Source organism: Sinocyclocheilus anshuiensis, unplaced genomic scaffold, assembly GCF_001515605.1.
Source record: "Sinocyclocheilus anshuiensis isolate Anshui unplaced genomic scaffold, SAMN03320099.WGS_v1.1 scaffold1364, whole genome shotgun sequence".
In the NCBI taxonomy this organism is placed as follows: Eukaryota; Metazoa; Chordata; class Actinopteri; order Cypriniformes; family Cyprinidae; genus Sinocyclocheilus; species Sinocyclocheilus anshuiensis.
The window spans coordinates 370,443-389,058 of NW_015544238.1; the positions used below are offsets into that span (position 1 = coordinate 370,443).

Sequence of the window (18,616 nt, forward strand, 5' to 3'; positions counted from 1 at the left end):
ATGCACATGTATTTGCCCATTTATGATTGAGTAAATCATAGTTTAGATGTTAAATAACATGTGTTAAGTAAAAACTGAAATGTTTTTTACTTATTATTCTTTGTCCAAAATAATGTTTCCGGTGACGTACATTATACCAGCGAAATGGCGAGTGGCTGTCTCTATTCACTCACGTGGGTTCGATGTTTTTCAAGGTTGTATAAACTGTAGAGCTGTTACTGTTCTTTTAACACATTTTGCTATTTGCTATAATAATGTACAAGTTTTTAGGAGCGTCGGCATTCCAATTCTACACTCGTACGTGCTTAAAACATGTTTCAAGACCGCAGCTGTCAAGGGAACATGAAGGGGTGTTGCTGCTTCGACGGTCATTTGTTTCCAGCTTAATATCAAAGGACTGGGCAACTCATGTGGGCAGAAAACAGAGGTGCAGATCATCCAGACGTCTGAGATGTTACAGCACTCGAAAAGGAGTTAGAGAGCCAGCATCAAACCAACCTCAGGAATTATACACTTTAGTGGAGCCACAGAAACAAGAACAATTTGTGTTCCCCGACTTTGATGAACCAGTGGACTATAAAGATGATGAAATGCCAGATCATCTTCTTTTGCATGATCTTACAAGTAATGCAGAAGCAAAGCCGGTGCATGAAAAGCATGGCAATCACATGCACCTTAGAGGACTGGAAATGCAAATGAAACATTTCAAGGGCTCTGCAAAGTCTGAAGTGGAGGAAAACTCATTGATTGAGTTCCACGATGAAGGATTCCCACTGGACAGACGCACCAAATCTAAGAAGGTTAAAAAGCAACAAAAGATCTATGGCACTCCTGATGTGGACGTGGCAGTCAGTGATACCTGTTGCTCTGGATGCGGGGCCCTCATGCACTGTACGGACCCTGAAATCCCAGGTTACCTGCCAAGTGAGAAATTCAGAGTGTTAGTTGAAGAGGACCAACTGAAGAAGGCAATATGTCAGAGATGCTTTTTAATCAATCACCACCAGAAAGCTTTGAACGTCACCATGTCTAAAGAGGAGTACAGAGCGATTGTCAAGAGAATTAAATCAGAGAAGGCTTTAGTGCTGCTGATAGTGGATCTTCTGGATCTCCCTGACTCCATCATCCCAGACCTTCCAGAGCTTGTTGGGAAGAATAAGCACATTGTGATTTTAGGAAATAAAATAGACTTGCTGTCCGGAGATGCTGAGAATTACCTGCAGCGTATCAAACGTCAGCTGAAGGCATACTGTGCCAGCATGGGCATTTCTACCAGTGATAACAAAGACATCCACCTCATCAGTGCCAAAACAGGATATGGTATAGAAAACCTTATAACGAGACTGCAGTCGACCTGGAAGTACAAGGGAGATGTGTATTTGGTCGGGATGGCCAATGCTGGCAAATCCACGCTGTTTAATACTCTACTGGAATCTGATTATTGCAAATCCAGAGCCTCAGATGTGATCCACAAAGCTACTATATCTCCATGGCCTGGTGAGATATTGCATTCAAGATAATTGGTCAGGAATTAAGCTAAATATTGGCCTTAATCAGTAAATATGATAAATAAATTATTATAAATGCATTATGTAGATGAATGAAATTTTTACAAACCTGTTTCACAAATGCACTAACGATCAAAAGTTTGGAATAATTCAGGTTTTTAAACCCTTCAGAAATCATTCTAATATGCTGATTTGATGCTCAAGAAATATTTCTTATTAACATTATTATCAAAGTTAAAAACAGTTTTTGATGATTAATATTATTGTAGAAACCATGATACACTACCATTCAAAAGCTTTGGGTAGACTTTTTTTTTTTTAATTATAAAATAAAAAGCAATACTTTTATTCAGCAAGGATGCACTATATTGATCAACAATGACAGCAAAGACATTTATAATGTTACAAAAGATTTTTATTTTAAATAAATGCTGTTCTTTTAAAAATTCTATTCAAATTTCTATTCATCAAGAATCCTGAAAAAAGTGTCACATTTTCCAGAACATATTAAGCTGCAAAACTGCATTCAACATTGATATTAAAATGTTTCTTGAGCAGCAAATCAACAAATTAGAATGATTTCTGAAGGATCATGTGACACATTCTTTTCATCACAGAAATAAATTATATTTTGCAATATATTCAAATGCAAATGTATTCTTTTAAATTGTAATATTATTACTGTATTTTTTTTTTGCAAATGAACACATTCTTGGTGAGCTTAATAGTCTTCTTCCAAAAACATTAATACAATTAATTATTCCAAACTTTTGACTAGTAGTGTGTGTAAGAGAGGAATGTTTCAAGTACTAAAACGAGAACAAAGAGCTTTTTATTTAGCCTGCTTGACCCTTTTAGTCATTTAGGAATGTGTTGTGCATTCCTGAACAATTAAGCTGTTAAGATATGATATGTCCAGGGTAACTGTTAAAAACACATTTATCTGTCCACTGTAAATCTAGGAACAACATTAAATCTGCTGAAGTTTCCCATCATCAACCCCACCCCCCACCGGATGTTCAGGCGGGCGGAGAGACTAAAACAGGCATCTCATTTGACAGAGGACGACATGAATCCTGAAGAGCTGAAGAGAATCATACAGTTCAGCAAGCAGGGATACTTGGTTGGTGAGTTTGCAGTTTTTGTTTTTTTAGGAATCCACAATATACCTGTTCCATATTGGTTATCAGCTGCTATTAAAGATTTTAAATTTATCTGTGTCGGCTGATATTGGATTATATTTAACTGTGCATGCTCATGACATTTTTAGATTTAGATTTCCTTTGCCATCTTCTAATGCTCACTTAAAGTTAACTTAATTCAATAACGCCATTAGACGTCTTTTTTTTTTTCAATTATTTTTCATACTGTACATTATAATGTTTTGATGCCTAAATGCACTTGTAGCATTTAAAATTATTGATTTAAAATTTTTGGTTTTAATGTGTTAAATGTGTATTAGACAAGATAATATGTTATAGATGGTCTATTTGTCATTATAGAGTACATTTTATGTTCTGAGGGAAAGCAAAAGTGTGTATATATAAGGATCGATTGTAATGATAATGTAATATATATATATACAGTGCTTAACAAATGTATTAGACCACCACCACCCAATGTAAGGTTTGTGTCACAGCTGCCCTAAACTAAATGTATTGGTGATTACCAAAATAGTTTTTATGTTTATGTAATGGTTAATCCACCATTATGTGTAAGCTCTTTAGTGTTTCTAATGCTAAAATATAATTATTGTTGTTATCCATTAATTTTCAAATGTTTTACAAGAAAGGCAGAAAAATAGTAAAGCACTTCATTTTTATTTTATTCAGATGCCCAATTACAGTCAATAACAACAGAGACTGTGGAAAAGTTCATAAAAACAATGCCAGCAAGAATGTTAGCTGTTATCAAGGCCAAAGGAGGCCGTACAAAATATTACGTTTTTTTGTTATTAATATTATGTGTGATTAAAGACTATTTAGTTGTTTCAGTTTGCTATTGCCTAATTAATGGCAAATAAAATGTTTCGTTTTTGACGAGATTCCTAAAATATTTGTATTTTCTTTTTATTATGGCAGGTGGTCTAATAAATGTTAAGTATGTACAGTGCTTTCTTGTAAAACAGTACATTTTAAAATTGATGGATAACAATTATATTTTATCATTACAAATACTACTGTGACTAAAGAGCTTACACATGCTTAACCATTACAAAAACATAAAAAATGATTTTAGTAACAACCAATACTTTAAGGGTGGTGGTGGCGGTCTTATATATGTATGTGTGTGTGTGTGTGAGATTCTTGATGATACAATTTTCTCTAATTTTCATTTATTCCTTATATGTAAGCACCAGTCAGAAGTTTGCAATAATTACAATAATTATGATTTTTTTTTTATTTGTTATTGAAAGAAGTCTCTTATGCTCACCAAGCCTGCATTTATGTGATCAAAAATACACCAAAAACAGTAGTATTGTGAAATTTTTACAATTTACAAATAACTGTTTTCTATTTTAATGTTTCCAAATGTAATTTATGTCTGTGATGGCAAAGCTGAATTTTCAAAAGCCATTTCTCCAGTCTTCAGTGCCCCATGATTTTTCAGAAATTATTAATAATATTTGTAATACATTAATAATCATTAATAATGTTTTACAATTACTGAATTTTCCTTTTTTTTTTTAATTGGAGGCAACTTTCTTAATTTTATTATTATTATTATTTTTTTTTTTAGGTCACATTGGGAGGACATTCCAAGCAAATCAGACACCCAAGAAAACTCTTGTGGAATTTGATCCTGACAGTCTGAGCTTTGGAGAAGACCTGGGGGAAGATGTTAAAAAGGATCCATCCTTGGATGCCTCCACAGATGCAGAGCTCACCTACAATGAAATCAAAGATGCACACTGGTTCTATGACACCCCAGGCATCATGAAAGAGCATGACGTGAGTCTCCCTATTCAAACTGTACTCACATGATGTGATATAATTGTTTATAATTACAATCATTTCTGTATACCCATATTTTAAAAAGTCTTATCATTATGAATCATGCGCCACAAAAACTTTCCAGGTTCTCAGCCTGTTGAATGAGCAGGAAGTGAAGCTGGTGGTTCCTACACAGGCCATTATGCCGAGAACGTTTATAATGAAGCCCGGTATGGTTTTATTTTTGGGGGCTTTGGCACGCATTGATTATTTGGAGGTAAGAATCCATATGACATAGGAAAACTGAATCTTTTGCTGTATCTGCCCCACACCAAGATGGCTTTTAATGTACTTTTACTCTCCCTAGGGGAAAAGCTCATGCTGGTTAACAGTTGTTGCTTCAAATAGCATCCCGATTCATATCACCAGTTTGGACAAGGCTGATGCAATCTACCAGAAACATGCTGGGAATATCCTTCTTGCAGTATGTAGAAATACATTTGTATTTTTAACAGCAGCCATTACGCCAGTCTTCAGTGTCACATGACCCTTCGGAAATCATTCTAATATGCTGATTTGGTGCTCAAGAAACATTTCTTAATATTATTCTTATCAGTGTTGAATACCGTTGTTCTACATTGTTTTGTGACAAGGTCCCATCTGGTGGTGAGGAGCGCATGAAAACTTTTCCACCACTTATTGCTCAAGACTTTGAACTCCAGGGGCAGGGCTGCAACACTGCAATTACTGACATCAAGATCTCATCAGCAGGTAATTTTTGGGGTGACTTGCAAGCAGAAAAGTCCTTTTGATCGTGGTACCTGCTGCCTTTCTAGGTTTTGCCAGTTGTCTACATTTAATTAGCTGTGTAGATTTTGTAAGCTTTTATAGTAAAAACATTTGTAAGGTTTTATAGTCAATAGGGTTGGGCGATGTCTACCAAATTGGCATCGGACGATGTCTACAGTGAAACATCATGATGGACGATGACACCGGGGGGCGGGGTTAGGGGGTGTGCCTGAAACGTGAATCCGTATGCAGAAAGGCACTGAAAACAAGTAACGCATTCTACGGAGCCACTAAAGGGACATGGTTAGCCGCTTGCTAGCGGTAAACTGTTACGTTACAGTACATGAAAGTTCACTTACCACATACAGAGTAAGGAGAGATGACTGATAGGACAATGGCGAATGATTTGCAGATACTGAGCACCACTGACAAATATCTAATCTTGTAAAATGTGTGGTAGAGGTACTGCCGCTCCGTAGTATAGAGTCTGTGTGATCGCGAATCTTGAAAGTGAAAGTAAAATGAGAGCACGCATTCGAAAGCGGTTTCAATGCCCTGCATATTAGTAGCGGCTCCCTGATGGCCGTAATTTAAATACAGTATAATTACCCAACGATATAATTGCGAGAGAAGTAAGTATTGAAATATATATTTTTTTATCCTCCCATCTTGTAGGCTAGTTGGTGCGGGGTATCCAAGGTCAAGTCTTACGGCCTGGCTGGCCACGTTTTTATAATAAAAATTTAAAAAATTTAATGTATTTAAAGAAACTTAAATTTGTCGTTTTTTTTCTTGTTTTTCAGGCTGGGTTGCCGTGACAGCAGCCGAAGGAGATCAGCTGTTGTTGAGGACTCAAGCCCCTCAAGCAGCAGGACTATGTTTGCGCACCCCACCTTTACTGCCCCACCTCGTGAATCTGAAAGGACAGAGAATCAACAAGACTCCCGCCTACAAGACGAGAAAGCCACAGGTGCTGGTAGACACCGGTCTGTCTGTGAAAGCTGCTGAGAGGCTCAAAGTGAGAAGGAAAAAATGAAGTGTTGTTGCGGTTTCTCTTGATATCTCTCAAGCTTTTGGTCTTCAAAATATTGTTCGAATTGAACTGAATGTACTGCTTACGTTACAATTACAGTTTCTAATAATGTATTGTTTTTTTTTATACTAAAATATCTAAATGATTATGAATTTACTTGATAATTAAATGTTGATACATTCTGCCATTTAAAATGCCCTTCAAATAATAAAAAGAAAAAAACTGTAGCAAGATTTTTTTTATTGAAAATTCTTCAGCTAAACATACAGGTCACATAGTAAACTGTTTTTCAGATAATTCATAAAAAGTCAAATCAAGGGACAACATAACATTTCCACTAATATAATTTGACTACTTTTACTAGGGATTGGAAAAAGACAAGTCACACACTTGATTACAAAGATTGATAAATGGCACAATCCGAGTTAAGAATTGGCAACATGCTTTTCTAAAGAAGAAAAGCAAAAAAAGCAGTGCTTAACATAAAAAGAGTGATGAAGGACATATTTACAGTAATAAAGTATCCAACCATCCAAGAGTGCAGTTTTTAAGGGGCACTGGGGCACCCGTGGATAGTTTTCTAGTTTTCCATCGGAGGCCTGGTGTTTTGCCCCTACAACCTCAACCAACTACATCTTGCTTTGGTGATATATCCAAAAGTTTAATATTGCACAATGCGTTAAAGGCAGTTTATTTATATAACAGTATTTTTTTTTCAAAATTTACTGACATACAAGGGTTGTGGCAACAACACATTCACACTTATACAAAAAACAAAACAAAACGTCAGTTCAATATGATTAGATCAGCTTTGGATGAACAGATTTTCGATGTCGATAACCAATTTGATATGTGGAAGGGAATGTTGCTTGGGTAAAATACACAGAAAAGACAAGCCATTCTTTCATTTGAAGGTAAATGAGATCTAAATATCTGAGAAATGAATTAAAATGCTCAAATTGATTGTCTGAGGCACTGAAGAGCAAATAATAAAGAAAAATATGTACAGTGTATATACAGACAAAAGCAACAAAATCTTTGGACTAAGCATGAAATTTAAATATTACCAGAAAATTGACAGATAAAATAACCTACAAACTCAAGTGAGAGTTACAATGGAAGTGTATTAAAAAAAAAACCTTTGAAAGCAAATTTACAATGAAAGAAAAGAACCTACTATTCTGCAAACATCACAAACTACATGCTACTTTCCTTAAAAGGCAGAGCAAGCGTAATCAAAGAAAGACTGTTAGGAAGTGTACAGAAATCTTTTTCTGTTAAAATGAAATGTTTATCTTATGTGAGAAAAACAGAGCCTTAAAGGTAAGATTATGGTTAGTTGTCAAGTGCTCTCTAAACTGTAAAAGGGAGCAAAGAACAGTTGAAAACAATGACATTAGCCAGATTTAAACACACTCTTGTCTCTTGCTGACCAGAGATAGAGGCGCTTCAGTGGAGTGGAACAGCACAAAGACACTGAAAGCCCCATTATCTTCAGGGCTATTCAGCACTGGACCACCTGGGTCTGGCTAATCTGAACTATCTGCAGGGATGGAGGGAGAAAGTGTACTTGCTTTCAGAGCAGTTCTCCTTTTTGTTGCTTCCGAGTAGTGTAACAATAAACAGGAAAAACCCGATGATCATTTCGTCATGGAGCACATGACTAAGCAAAGATTCAGTCAGTTTGGGTTCAACAATAGGATACGACCACAAGTTGACAATGGATTTCATTTTTGAACTGAAAGGATACTGGGGTAAGAAATCAATTAGTTGATGTTTCATTGTTGCGTCATGGCAAGCTAAAAACTAGAACATCTGTCATGAGCTGTAAAGCCATCAAGAACAACAAGAACCTCATTTTTATTACAAAGTGAACAAGCTTTGTTCAGTTCCAAGTCTAGGAGAACCTCATAAACTGCTTTGAACACAAAAAAGTTGCCCTTTTCCATACGAGATACCCCTCACTTATCACCCTGAGCCGCCCCCTCTAGGTAATAAACATTTACTAAATGCCGGTTCAAGTGACGACGGTAGTCCATCTCCAAAGAGAAGGTACGGTCACAGAAGATACACGTGTGACTGAGCAGTTTGGTTGGAGACGGAAGCTCTTCTGTCGGAGTCTCTGGAAGTTTCTCTCCACCCTCGGTGGCAGCAGCCAGTCCGTTGAGACCAGAGTCGTAGCTTCCTTCAGAGGTGCTATCGCTGATGTCACTTCCCCCATCGTTACTGTGGATACCTTCGTCATCCTCTGCATCAGTGGATTTGTGACCAGGTCGACCGGGAAGTTCAAGAGTTGGACTGAAAACAGGCTGCTGTTGGCTGAAACCTGGAGAGGTCTCGCTGTCAGTAGGTGATGGCATCTCACTTCCACTGTCTACATCTGGAATTTCTTTTGGTGTTTCTTTCTCATGTGAGGCCTTGTTCTCAATTTCTTTAGGTTGTTCAGAGTCTAGATCTTGGGGTTGGCATGGAACTGTGAGTTCCTCCACAACAGAAGCAGACTCCTTGTGATTTCTCTCATCTTGGCAGGTCACTACTGTAGGTGTCTGCTCATCAGGTTGGTCAAGAACCTCCAGTGTTTCTGTGGTGGGCTGTTTTTCAGCTTCTAGAGTGCTTAGCTTCTCTGGGACTTCATTGGTCTTCTCAGGCTCAACAACACAAGTCTCAGGTTTGCATGCACTTGCCTCAGCATTCTTGGCTTTGCTCTTCATGGCCTGTAGAACCTCAGGTATGGTGCGATTTCTCTCTGGAGCTCCAGAATTAGTTGATGGCTCGGCTGTATCTTTCGTTGTGCGCTTGACCCGCGTTGAGGGACAATTTGGTTCTGAAGAATCAGTCGCTGGTACATTCATGTTCTCTGCTTTTCTTTTGACAGGTTTAGTCCAGACTTCTTGCACTGCTTCTGTACTCTGGGTATCCTTTTCCCTGTTGACCTTTGACAATTTTGTCTGCCTCTTGCATGGTTTCTTGGGTTGAGATTTCTTGGAATCCTTTGCACTTTCTTTCTCTTCAGTCTCCTTCGCTTTCTCATTCAGCAATCTATTTTCCTTTTCTAGCCACTCTCTACCCTCTTTCTCATTTTGCTGTTTATCTAGAAGGTCTTTCTCTGCTCTTTCTTTATCCAAATCTAACCTTTGCTCCTCAACAATGGGTTGATGTTTCACAATAACTTCGTTAGCGGTCTCCTTCAATGGCTTCTCTTTCTTAGGACGACCTTTGGTTACTTTCTCCACAGATTTAGGGGATTTCTCTACCTTCTTCTTTTCCTTTTTATTAGCTTGTTTGTCATTCCAGCCCTCTGTTTTTGCCACGGCGATGTCCACAACTTTCACCAAAGTCTTTCCTTTAACCTTCTTACAGTTTTTCTCTTTCCCCTCATTTTTCGGCATGGTCTTTTTCTCTGCAGTTTTTTCTTTGAGTTGCTGGGTTGGCTTTCCAGATTTTTCTTTCACAATGACATCTGGGTTTTTCTTTGCGATCTTGTCAGTCAGCTCAGTCTCCACAGCAGGGGTGGGTTTAGTGGGTTTCTTAATGGAGAGGTTGATTGGACCTGATTCAGCATCATCCAATTCTCCCAACTGCTTGTCACATCTCCTTGATCCAGACTGGTCTGTTGCAAGCTTATTTGGCGAAATGTCGTCAGTGTCTGTCCTCTTCACACGAAGCCTTACCTTTGATACGTCCATCGAGATATCAGTGCATCCTGGGTGTCTGGACTTGATGTGATACTGCAAGTTGCACTTCTTGGATGCAGCATATTTGCAAACCGGGCAAAGAAACTGGCGAGGGTTTACATGGAGCTCAACATGCTTTTTAAAGTTGCTGCGGTCAGCTGTCTTGTATTGGCAGTAAGGGCAGCTCAGGGGCTTGGGTCCATTGTGGACCTGTCTGGCATGGCGGGTCACCTCGTGCTGGTTGGCTGCCAGGTAGCTGCAGTTGTCACATTTGAAAGGCCTCTCACCTATTCCAGACAGACCGTAAGGAGAAGGTCAAGGCTGAACAATGAATCTTTTATTTCAACATTTTGAGAAAAACACAGACACAAGTCTCATGCAGGGGATACAGATAAAAGACAGGCAAGCACAGCACAATACAGAATCACATTCTAATTCACTTTGTATACCACAAACCGTGTACCATTTTATCCAAAGCCATCTGGCTCCACGGAGTGCAACAAAAGAGAGAAATGTCATTGACAAGATGAAAACGGAGGACTTGAGCACATTTGCTCTGTCCCAAAACCCAGAGAGCTCGTTTACAGAGGCAAAATAGGCGCCTTGAAAAAAGTACATGCACTTTATACATTTTTATAACTTCAAGATTTAATGAATTCCCATGACTTCTCCCAAACATAGAATAAACTACTTCAAATCTTAATGCAGCATCACAAGTATTTTACAGTGAATATATCCCAGAATACACTGCAACAGGTTTAATAATAAATAAAAAAATGAATCGTGTGCTATGTATTTTTATTCTTTTTAAAATATTGTATCATTAGCTTAGCTGTTATTGGCTTAATCTAATGAAATTTTACAAGTCTTGGAACAAGGTAGCTCAGTAAGTTTTGGAACAGATTTATTAAATCAAAACCTGGACTGGAATTGAACAAACTACATTATAAATCCTAAAATATAACAATATATACTCAGATCAGTGGTTCTTAATTCTGGTCCTTGTGACCCCCCCGCTCTGCACATTTTGTATGTTTCTCTTATAACTTCAGAGGTTTGTTCCATTCGACTGTAAGCGCCCTGCAAAGCAGACATCACAGGATATTCCGCCATGATTCCAGTTAGAACGAAGCATATATATGTTCCATTCAAATGGCATTAAAGTGCGTGAGACAAGACTACTATGCAAATCCCATGTTTACGGTTAAATAACCCTTTACACTTCTGTAGTAAGTTTTGTCTGTGAGTGTAGTGCAAATCTGTGTTCTTAAAGCAGCACTATGTAACTTTTTCTGTGTTCAAAATTTGCAAAATGTATATAATGAGCGAGTACATCATGAATTAAGAAGTACTTATATTTGGACTATTGTAGCCTGGTCGGGTCGTCACCGCTGCGGAGTAACACATACCTGCGTGAATCGCCATAGACATAAACTTAGAGAAGTAGCTCCGGTTGGAATGTTCTTCCACGGGATGTGTGCAGTTCTGTTTATTATCCGCTAGAGCGCCAAAAATTACATAGTGCTGCTTTAAGTGAAGTAAACTTCAGGCGATTTCCCGTGTGCAGGAAGTAGAGAGCAGTGAACACTGTGTAGGAACCATGTCAATCAGAACACAGTTCATTCATGGAGCTCTCTTCTAACGAGCTGATGATCTGAATCAGGTGTGTTGAACAAGAGAGACATGCAAAATATGCAGAGCAGGGGGTCGCGAGGATCAGGATTAAGAACCGCTGCTCTAGATCAATTTCAGCATAAGAATGCTTCAATAGACGGACAAGAGACTCACCTGAATGAGTTCGCATGTGTCTGGTAAGATGAGTTTTTTGGGAGCTGGAGTAGTCACAGTATATGCACTGGAATGGACGCTCACCTACAAGACGAATCAAATAAAATTGTTTTATTTTTCACAAATATTTCCGTTTATATAAAAGGACACTAAAAGTAAACTTTAATCGGCGTGATTTTAAAATGAATTGAGACTTATTGGAGAATTTTAGAACGTACCAGTGTGGGTCCTGATGTGCTGTATGTAATTATTTTTGCGGTCAGAAAAATATGAGCACTGGTTGCAAGTGAAAAGCTTGCTGGGAAAATGATTCCTCAGATGTTTCTTCCAGTGATACTGACTGATGGTGGTGTAAGCACAAATGGTGCACTTGAATACTCTCTGATCTTCACCCTCCTTAGTATGATGTTTAAGATGAGCCATGTAGTGGTCGTAACGGTTGGTGTTGTATCCACAGCGCTCACAGCGGATCACACCTTTGGAGTTACTCAAACTTTCATTATTCTCTGTGTTCGGTGTCTGAGATTGGCCTGACTCACTGGCCAGATCGTCATCAGAGTCAGCGGTGCCATTTACCACTGTCATTTTCTTGGCGCCGTGAACACGAATATGGTGAATGAAGTCCTCCTCGTTCTCAGCCTGGTATTGGCAGGGTTTACAAAAGAAAGGCTTCTTCTTCTTTTTGTTGGATTCGAAGATGACGACTGCGGTGCGCTTACGTTTTTCCGCTGGTGAGGATTCAGACAGGGTCTTTTCAGATGGGTTCAAGAGGTCTTCTACTTGCTCCATTTCAATCTGCTCTATTACTCTTTCTGTCACCTCTGGCTCAACCCCAGTGGCAAGTTCAGTGTACGTGCCCTCAGACATCTCAGAGTTGTCAAAGCTGTATCTGATAACACCCTCTTCCTCGCTGTCAGAGTAGTTGTTGCATCCAACGGTCTTGAGTTCGACCATTTGTTTCTCTTCTGCATTGTAGTCTGAGGAAGATGCCTCTGATGATACCACCACATTAGCGAGCATCACTAGCTGAGGGGCGACCACGTCGTTCCGAGGCAGCTCGGGAAGGTCATGGCCGACCTCTGGTAATGGGATGCCAACAGGCATGAAGATACCAGCAGTAGCTGGATACACAGTCTGAGCAGACATGCTCAACCAGCTGAAATGCAAATAGAAACAGTGATTTCAGTGCCATTTAAAATATAATTTTATAAAAATGTATGTGAAATGAAAGCAGAAGTCTGAAAGGATGTGTGAACTGTGACATCTTCTCAGAGCAAGTCATCTGCCTATGACAAAACAAGCACTTTCATGTAAATGAATGATTAAATCAAAAGACATCATTTTCTGAGATAAGGAGTCTTGGCTGAGCCAATCTCTGATTGATTAGCCCTACAAGGTTAAAGCAGATTGCTCAATTTCACACTCCCAAACACATTTTTAAACAGAAACAAGCAACGCCTAAACCAACACATCTTTATAGAGTCAATAAATTACCCTGTTCTTTCTTGTATGAAGTCCATTAAAGCAATAAGCAGCTTTAACTCTGGGTTATTTTAGGGAATTACTGCAGACAAGTGTCTATATTCCAACAGTTCAGAGCTTCCAACCATGTATGGCAATGCTCCTCAAAAGTAATGATTCAATTCTTAAGGCATGACTTTTTTAAGGCATGACTTTTAAGATGCAATCTAACCAAGACAAGCATGAAATATATTCAGAGCAACAATAACACAACACAATCAATGTTTATTGAGTTGCATTATTTCAACCAGAACTTTGTGGAGCACTTTTTTTAAGTGCACAATAAACAATAATCATCTCACTCTATTTTGTATGTGTGTACAACACAATTTATTGAAATCTACGCAATTCAGATTAAACTTTTTTGCACTTCAGCGCAAAATACTTTGCTATAAATACTATGTACTATCCATATTCCATAAAGTTATTCCATATTCTTTCTGAATACTATAATATATAATATTTAGAGACACTAAATAATTCTAGTTTAAAAATGTTATACTATATGAATATTATATATAATAATAATACTAAATAATATTATCATACAATGAGTGGGGGTTCAATCTTCAACTGGCTGGCAGGAGCCGCCACTGACAGGTCATGTGACCTGCCAATGGCTGGTGGCAGCTGCCAGTCTGATTCTGGCAGGTCATGCGACCTGCCAGTGGCGGGCTGGTGGCTGGCAGTCTCAGCCGCTGTAGATCTGCGAGTATAACGCTTTCCCTATCACTCTCGCTGCAAGGAAATACACTATTTTATTGTTATGAATATATTTTTATGACTCTGTTCTTTTGTATGATTGACGTTTTAGTTTTTTTCCCCCCATTTAAAGCAGTCAAATACCGTAATCACGACTGGTTGCTTACTGACGCTTCTCTGGACGCTCAACCAGCCAGCCTCTGCTGAGCTGCAAGTATAACGCGTTCCCTATCACTCTCGCTGCAAGGAAATACATTATTTTAATATTATAAATATATTCTTATGACTCTATTCTTTTGTATGATGAGTATAACGCGTTCCCTATCACTGTCGCTGCAAGGAAATACATTTTTTTATTATTATGACTATATTCCTATGACTCTATTCTTTTGTATGATTGACGTTTTAGTTTTTTTTTTCCCAATAAAAGCAGTCAAATGAATGTGATCACAACTGGTTGCTTACTGACGCTTCGCTGGACGCTCAACCAGCCAGCCTCTGCTGCCTCTCATTCCAAGGAAATCATTCTAATTTGTATGGATACTGCCACTAGTTGTGACGATTTATATTTAATTGCAGAGACAGTGGTAGGGAACGCGTTAAACTCAGAGCGCTCTTGCGGCTGGCCGATTGAGCGGCCAGTGCAAGCAGCAATAACCTGCCAGTCTGGATCACGGCCATTTGAAAACTTTATTTGTGATAAACCTCCCTAAAATGTCGATCATGTAAAAGAACAAACCCATAATAATTAATTCATAATCATAAAATAATATATTTCCTTGCAGAGAGAGTGGTAGAGAACGTGTTATACTGGCAGCTTCCTAGCGGCTGGCTGGACTAAAGTGTCAGTAACCCACCAGTCGGGATAACAGTTATTTGACCACTTTAATCGGGATAAACCTCCCTAAAACGTATATCATATAAAATGATAGATTCATATGAATATAGCCTATACATAATAATAAAATAATTTATTTTCTTGCAACGGGAGTGGTAGAGAACGCGTTAGAACGCGTCAAAATTAGAGCTCAATTGCCACTGGCTGGACTGAGCGGCCAGAGAAGCGTCAGACCCACCAGTCGGGATTACGGCCATTTGTCTCCTTTATTCAGGATAAACCTCCCTTATACGCCTATGATATAAAAGAGTACATTCATAAGAATACATTAATAATAATAAAACAATTAATTTCATTGCAGTAAGAGTCGTAGGGAACGCATTAAACTGGCAGCTGGCTGGACGGAAGCAGCAGTAACCCACCAATCGGGATCACGGCCATTAGACTACTTATTAAACCTCCTTAAACCTATATTATATTAAAAATACATTCAAAAGAACATTCACAATAATAAAATTATGCATTTCCTTGCAGCAGGAGTGGGAACGCATAGGCATACTCATAGCTTAAAAAGGCTGACTGGAGGAAACTGTTATAGGAGGACATGAACGCAAATAATTAACTGACGCAAAGTTGTTTCCAAAAACAATGTAGAAATAACAAAAATAAAATCAGAATGATTTCCTTGGAATGAGAGGCAGCAGAGGCTGGCTGGTTGAGCGTCCAACGAAGCGTCAGTAAGCAACCAGCCGTGATCACGTTCATTTGACTGCTTTAGTTGGGGGAAAAAACCTAAAAGGTCAATCAACCAAAAAAACAGTCATAAAAATATATTCATAATAAAATAGTGTATTTCCTTGCAGCAAGAGTGATAGGGTAGGCCTTCTACTCGCAGATCTACAGCGGCTGCCTGAAGCTGCCAGCCAGCCACTGGCAGGTCACGTGACCTGCCAGAATCTGTCAGTGGCGGCTCCTGCCAGCCAGTTGAAGATTGAACCCCTACAGCATACAATAGTATAATATTTCTAAATACCATGTAGAACACTACAGATAGATAGATAGATAGATAGATTTAGAAACACTAAATGCTACACTGTACTGCCGACAAAGTTTTAAAAATAGGTCTCGTATTTTGCTCGTATTGAGTTAAAGTTTAATTAAACCTGCTCTAGTGTGGAGAAGTATGATCATGGCAAACAGAGCCGCGTGTGTGTGTGTGTGTGTGTAATGCCTGTGAGTTTGCATGCTCTGAAATGTGTTCGGCCATTTTAAAACAGCACCACCACCAACTTCTACCAGGGGAGGAGAAAAAATATAGCCGATGTGTGAACTGAAGCAGCATGGCATGAACGTTTATTTAAATTAACTAATTAAACCAGCAAAGCACTAACAAGCTCAAACAGGCTTTGCGTGAAAATCTGATGGCATTAAATCTAAGTTGTCAAAATAAGGAGTGAAAAACTTTGACCTTGTTGGACAGCTCCAAACACGACCCATCTCAATCAGACGAAGAGCGGGCTACACATCGCACGAAATATTAAACGCATAACATAACAATTAAAAAAAAAAAAACACTCCATTTAATTTCACTACATGGAGTTTTAACATGACTAAAAACAAATGAAGGCGTCCAATTGGCATCTCACAGAAATCTGGGTGATTTCCGAATAATCAAAAGATATCATAAAAAGGATGTGATTTATTCTCAAAACGAAAGGAAAGTCACTGTCCAGCTTGAATATTCGTATAAAACCTCAATTCTAGTCAATCTGACCGCAAAAGTTGCGTTACGAACCTTCAACAAGATGGAAAATTTACTTTTCCGGAAACTGCATGCATGCAACAACACACACTACGCACGACAACCCAACAAAGTTACACTTTTTATTCAACACATTCGATCGAAGAACATGGTTTGGATTTTCGGTTTAATTTCTCGTTAAGTTACGCACTTTTGGCACTTTTAATTTGGTCCGTGTGTGTGTGTTAGCCGTGGTCCTGATCTGATGTCTCTCCGTGCTGAAATCAGCCCTGGACTGGACAGCGCCTCTCTTTCAATGCAACCCTCCATTTTCACTCCACTTACTCAAACTTAGTTGGGCTCGTGCGCAACACAAAACCACACCCTACTCAGCTCCAAACCCGACGGAACCAAACGCATGAACTCACCAGCGGTGCTCGCTCGTTGTTTGGCGACGTTGTCGTAGAAACAAGTTTCGAGAGAAGTTATTTCCAAACTCTCACATCGGTCGAGGAAGTCCGCGACATTCACGCGCATTCCAGCACATCGCTCTCGCGCGCCTGGGGAGGTGTGACGTCAGCGCTCTCCAAGCTTACTCTGTGTGTTTTTCTACTGTGTGTGGAGCGCGAGCGAGTGCGGATGGCGATACCACTTATTTTGCTTTCGATACGATACCGATATTTTTCAAGGCAGTATCGTCGATATCGATACCGATTCGATACTTCTGAACTAAACTTTTAAATTATTAAATTATGACATTTATTAAATTATTAAATTACTAAGAGTAAAATGGGTAATGGTCTTGCAACATTTGCGTGTTCAGATGAGCAGGAAAATATTTATATCCTACACAATTACTTGCTAACAAAGGTTATTCGTCCAATTCGATGCATATTGTACGCATTTGTTTGAGTATCGATACTTTCGATACTCGCGTCAGTATCGATATATCGATACTTTGGATCGATACGCCCATCCCTACGAGCGAGTGACAGAATGATCTGAACAAATACACGAGAACGTCGCGACGACATTTGAACGGGCACTGTTAGTTTAGTAGTAGCCAGCTTTGTACAAGTTCTACTCATTGTTTTGTGTTTGTCGTCTAAAGCTACACGTGGCAAACAGGCAACAGTGATGTTTTAAGTTTAAAGGAATATTTTACAGGACGATATTAGGCAGCTGAACTCACAGGATCAACACAGGTGCTTGGCAAACAACTTGTACAGATGGTGGGGGATACTATTTATTTTCCATTACATTATGTCTGGGTTTTTTTTCTTCACACTTTTAACAATCCAGTTTTTCCTAAGAAGAGGCATCTGGTACTGAAATCTGGTATTGAAAATCACGTCTTCCTAATAAAATTAAAACGGGTCTAATGAAAAGTGTGTTTTAATCAGGTCCTAAAATTATGACTGAAAAAAAATATTTGACTATTTAAAAAAATTAATAAAATAAAATTAATTAAAAAAAAATTACAACTTTGGGACACAACTTTGGCAAAAAGGTATCCTTTTTCCTGGTTCAATCACTTGGCATTTCATAATTTCTTATGTGTTGTGTAATAACTTATGTATTATTCTGCAATTAGCTGATATATGTATATAAGATGTATAAAAACACCAAATGTGAAAGGTTGTCATTGTTTTTGTCAAATACAATGACTTTTTTTATTTGAACTTTTAAACTAATTTCATTAATGAATGGAAATTCGTTGTTTAGGGTTAATAGAAGGTGCAATTTTATGGTGCTTGCAGAAGAGAGTCTTCAACAGTTTTTTAAAGGTTGTGGTCTCAAATGGTTAAAAGTTTAAATATCACCTATGTATATGAATGTGTATCAAATAAAAACTGTTACTACACAGTTGACCGTCTGCAGCAAATGATCTACCAAGGCAATAATAATGTTCTGTTACGCTTTTTAACATGCTAAATCTCACTTAAGTAAACATGCTCAGCAGGGGTATAACAACGGTTTGTTTGATTTTCTTTTGCTCTATCCTAACATGCCGCTTTATTTTACAAACATATTGTTATATTCTTTGTGGCCACAAGGGTGCGCTGAACATCTACGTGTGAAGCACTGG

At 38.5% G+C, this 18,616-nt stretch overlaps 2 protein-coding genes across 2 annotated transcripts; one reads left to right on the plus strand and one right to left on the minus strand.

Annotated features, from left to right (window-relative positions):
* The first annotated feature begins 165 nt into the window (after positions 1–165).
* LOC107697617 (nitric oxide-associated protein 1-like) lies at positions 166–6,462 on the plus strand. Its single transcript, XM_016498411.1, has 7 exons — positions 166–1,497; positions 2,471–2,635; positions 4,248–4,459; positions 4,587–4,718; positions 4,809–4,925; positions 5,095–5,212; positions 6,034–6,462. The coding sequence occupies exons 1-7, from the start codon at positions 255–257 to the stop codon at positions 6,264–6,266; spliced, it is 2,220 nt and encodes a 739-aa protein (XP_016353897.1). The 5' UTR covers positions 166–254; the 3' UTR covers positions 6,267–6,462.
* Positions 6,463–7,441: 979 nt separating this feature from the next.
* Positions 7,442–17,123, minus strand: LOC107697616 (RE1-silencing transcription factor-like). Its single transcript, XM_016498410.1, has 4 exons — positions 16,956–17,123; positions 11,944–12,881; positions 11,726–11,809; positions 7,442–10,224 (listed from the first exon to the last, which is right to left on the minus strand). Exons 2-4 carry the CDS (start codon positions 12,869–12,871, stop codon positions 8,225–8,227), a joined length of 3,012 nt encoding a protein of 1,003 aa, XP_016353896.1. The 5' UTR covers positions 12,872–12,881; positions 16,956–17,123; the 3' UTR covers positions 7,442–8,224.
* Between the last annotated feature and the right edge of the window lie 1,493 nt (positions 17,124–18,616).